Here is a 4,062-nt window from a genome sequence, read left to right as displayed (position 1 = left end):
AAAATTAATTTTTGATTTATGGGGATGAAAGACAACAACTCCCAGAATGCACTGGGACACAGAGACGCACTGGTCTCGTAGGCTATCTCTCACGGAGGAGAATGCACATCAACTGATCACTTGGTTAGCGTTCATGTAAACACTACATTCAGATTCACAAATCGTAATAAATTCAGTTAGATTTAAACAAAAGATGTGCATGTAAACAATGACGATTTTTGCGTCATCGCAGGATTTTTTCCAGACAAAAAATACATAAATCTCTCGACTCAGGGGGACATGAGGGAGGAAAGCACGGTAATTCGAAAATACTACAGGTTTTCTACTGATACAAAGCTTAATGCTAAATCCTGAAGTATGACTGTATGTGAAAAACAAAATCCTATCATTTAATGTCAAAGAAACAATGCAATTTTGCAAAACAGACCAGCATAGTTTATTATATTTCCCGTGTTCATGAGTTGTCTTGTTTATTTTTTAGGCCTCATAGCATTCATCCTGCAGTGAGAGAGGGGATAAGAGAGCATATCCTGAGCTTCCCACGCCAACCGAACCACTACTCACGGTTGAAGGGAGATGTGGAGAGGGAGTACCTGAGCCCTGATTTAAACCTGCTCCGCATGTTCCGCCTGTACAAGGAAAACAATCCAGCATCCACTGCAAAGTTCTGGCTCTATAGGGACATCTTCAAGCAGCAGAACCTCAGTTTTGGGCAGCCAAGAAGTGACACTTGTGCGAAATGTGACGCCCTGTTCTCAAAATTAACAGCTGCTACAACAGATGGAGAAAGGTTGAAGATCGCAGCCGAGAGTGAGCTTCACCACCGGAAAGCTGAAAAAGCGTACACCCAGTTGCAGGCTGACACAGAGTGGGCCAAAGCCAATGATGACTGCCATGTCATTTGTATCGACATGCAGGGGGTAGTGTTCACGCCAAACCTGACACACTCCAACGTGTACTATCAACGGCAGCTGGCCAACTACAACCTCTGTATCCAGGAGATGGGCACTGACGATCCTCCTACTATGTGCCTCTGGCATGAGGGCATCGCTCACAGAGGTTCCATCGAGGTGGCAAGCTGTCTTTTGAAGTGGGCAGAAACATCTTTCGCTCCCCTAGTCCAGGCAAAGGAACGGAAGCTCATCATCTATAGTGACCGATGCTGTGGGCAGAACAACAACTGGCGAGTCCTAAACCTCATGCCCTGCTCGTATCTAGAAGGTACTTCAGTCAGATAGAGCAGAAGTTCATGGTGTCTGGTCACTCCTTCCTTCCCTGTGACCGTTCATTTGCCACGCTGGACAAGAGGCGTAAGGTGTCCACACTCCACACCCCCAGCGATGTTGCCGAGATGATCCGTGGAGCCAGGCAGCAGCATCCATTTAAAGTAACTGAGATGAAATGTGCGGACTTCAGGCAGCTTCCTGATGCAACATTAAAGCGTCCACCTGGCCTCCTAATCACATCCATGATGTGGTTGAAAGTGACAGGTAAAAAACCGAAGAACTAAACTAAAACTAAACTGGTTTTCTGAGATTAACAGTGTTAGGGATATGTGCGTGAAGGAAGAATCTTTATTGAATTTCTTGTTGAATCATGATTTCAGCTGCTGATCCATGGTGTGTCCACACAAAAGGGAGCCACAGCCTTTACGAGGGATGGAAGACCTGGCTGATCACCAAACAGAGGAAGAATCAACCACCTCCAGCTCCCTTGTTCTCCACCACGTATGCTCGTGCTTACGAGGACCCTCTGCCCGTCAAGAAGGAGAAGCACCGTGACCTTATGAAAATGCTAGCCTACATGCCAGCGGAGGCCCAAGCATTTTATGGGACATTAGAATGTGAAGAGTAGCCTGGTATGTGTAGGTCATGTGCAGGGTAAGGTGGGGTATATTGTGTATATTGTGTAAAAGTAATCATAAAAGTAGTTGTAGCTTATCTTGTATGCCTTATCTTATGTTGTATAATAGGAATATATAGGTATTTATTTATTTAGTAAATGAATGAATGGGGTGATTATTTATGAAATGTATTATAAAAGTTAAAGGAACAAAAAAAGGAAGATGTATATGTAAACTAGCATATGGAACTATAGCATGGAATGATGATGATGTATGTATTGTAAATATGTATTGTTTACTGTTATTACTGTTGTTTATTGTTTGTATGTATTGTTTATTGTATGTACGGTTTATTGTTTGTACTGATGTTTATTTTTTGTACTATAAGTAGGCCTATGTATTGTTCATTGTTCGTACCGTATTGTCCGTGTTTTTGTTCTGTGATTTACGTTGGCAAAAAATAAAAGAAATTGAAAGAAAGAAATGCTTAATATTTTCTTTAAGGTTCTGTTACTGTATTAAAACTAAGATAAAGCAATCAAATCTCCAGTGGCTTAAAATGATAGGATGAATTGGACTTATACTGTTATTCCACATTAACTGGACATATACTGTTCTTCCACATTCCAGAAATGTAAATTACTCTAACTTTTTATTTTTAAGATTGATACTAAAAAATCTTATCTCATTAGAATTGGGAAGCTTTTGTTGTCTATCTTCAAGTAAAAAAAAAAATATATATATAATATTCAGAGTCCAAATAAAAAAAAATGTATTATTCAAAATTTGCAAATATGGACTTATATGGTTCTTCGTCTCAAGCCCTCAATTGAGGCTAAATCATAAGACACCATTAAAGATTGTACATTTACAATTGTGTTTCTGATGCTTTCTATTTTCTCAGTGAAGAAATTCATAAAATCATTACTACTAAACTGTAAAGGAATATTTTGCTCAGGTGATGTCTGATTATTTGTTAGTCTAGCCATGGTGTTAAATAAAAACCTTGGATTATTTTGGTTAAAAATAATAACATGCGTAGCACTGTTGTACCATGGTGCTTTAGTTTTCTCTCTAACCTTTTTTAATCTAATTGGTGGAACAATGTCTAATGTACTAGAGAAAATGGTGCTCATAGTGCTAGTCATTTCCTCTAGTTCATCTGTTTGTTTGGGTTCACTGAGCAGCTGAGATAGATCAGGTAAGCTATTTGAGAATCTATCTATAGTGTTGGAAGGATTGTTCTGCCTGGTCGATAGCATGGCGCAACATGACAAATTTCAGCAGTACGTAGTATGCAAGTTACCATGTAATGGTCAGTGACATCATCACTTTGCGGTATAATATCTATATCGGTTGGATTGGTTCCATGTGATATAATTAAATCTAGTGTATGATTAAGATTATGAGTGGGACCAGTGACGTTTTGCTTGACCCCAAAGGAGTTTAATAAATCTGTAAACGCAGCCACTAACGCATCATTTGTGTTATCTACGTGTATGTTAAAATCTCCAACAATTAATGCTTTATTGACATTGACCAATAGATCTGAGAGAAAGTCTGCAAACTCTTTTAGGAAATCAGCATAGGGCCCTGGAGGTCTATATACAGTAGCCAAAGCTAGAGATAATAGGGATTTATTTCTTACATCTAAGAGCGTAATATTTAGCACAAGTACTTCAAACGAATTAAACCCATGACCTGTTTTCTGAGTAACATTAAGAATATCTCTATAGATTGTTGCAACACCGCCGCCACGACCAATCAGACGGGGCTCATGCTTATAACAGTATCCTGGTGGAGTAGACTCATTAAGACCAAAATAATCATTTGGTTTAAGCCAGGTTTCAGTAAGGCAAAGTACATCGAAACTATTATCTGTGACCATTTCATTTACAATAACCGCCTTAGGTGTGAGCGATCTAATGTTTAGAAGACCTAGCTTTAGAAATTGTTTTTGTTCACTAATATTGAGATTTTCTGGTTTAATCACAATTAGATTTTTCCTAGATCCTACAGTAGATTTAATGTTTGACCTCACTAAATGAGGAATAGACACAGTTTCTATATAATGTTCTACATTGGTACTTATTTCAATTAAGTTAGGACAGCAAAGACTGTAATTTGGACTTTGACTTACTAGTCATATGGCGTGTAATGTCTTGGAGATGTTGTCCGACAGAAGAGCCGATCCGATTCTGCTGGGGTGAAGGCCATCA

At 39.1% G+C, this 4,062-nt stretch overlaps 1 protein-coding gene across 1 annotated transcript; it reads left to right on the top strand.

Annotated features, from left to right (window-relative positions):
- The first annotated feature begins 481 nt into the window (after positions 1-481).
- On the top strand, positions 482-2,351 carry LOC307160671 (uncharacterized protein). The gene is made up of 2 exons (XM_079874863.1): positions 482-1,490; positions 1,607-2,351. Exons 1-2 carry the CDS (start codon positions 1,160-1,162, stop codon positions 1,852-1,854), a joined length of 579 nt encoding a protein of 192 aa, XP_079730989.1. The 5' UTR covers positions 482-1,159; the 3' UTR covers positions 1,855-2,351.
- The last annotated feature ends 1,711 nt before the right edge of the window (positions 2,352-4,062 follow it).

The sequence above is a fragment of the Squalius cephalus genome, assembly GCF_949319135.1.
Source record: "Squalius cephalus genome assembly, chromosome: 6".
Lineage (NCBI taxonomy): Eukaryota > Metazoa > Chordata > Actinopteri > Cypriniformes > Leuciscidae > Squalius > Squalius cephalus.
This window is presented reverse-complemented; position numbering and strand designations above follow the sequence as displayed.

What these genes read in the sequence shown, in the direction of transcription:
- LOC307160671 (XM_079874863.1), top strand. Translation starts at nt 1,160, where the DNA reads ATGCTGTGGGCAGAACAACAACTGGCGAGTCCTAAACCTCATGCCCTG. An exon ending in GATGTGGTTGAAAGTGACAG is followed by an intron (nt 1,491 to 1,606) that starts GTAAAAAACCGA and finishes TCATGATTTCAG; the next exon opens with CTGCTGATCCATGGTGTGTC.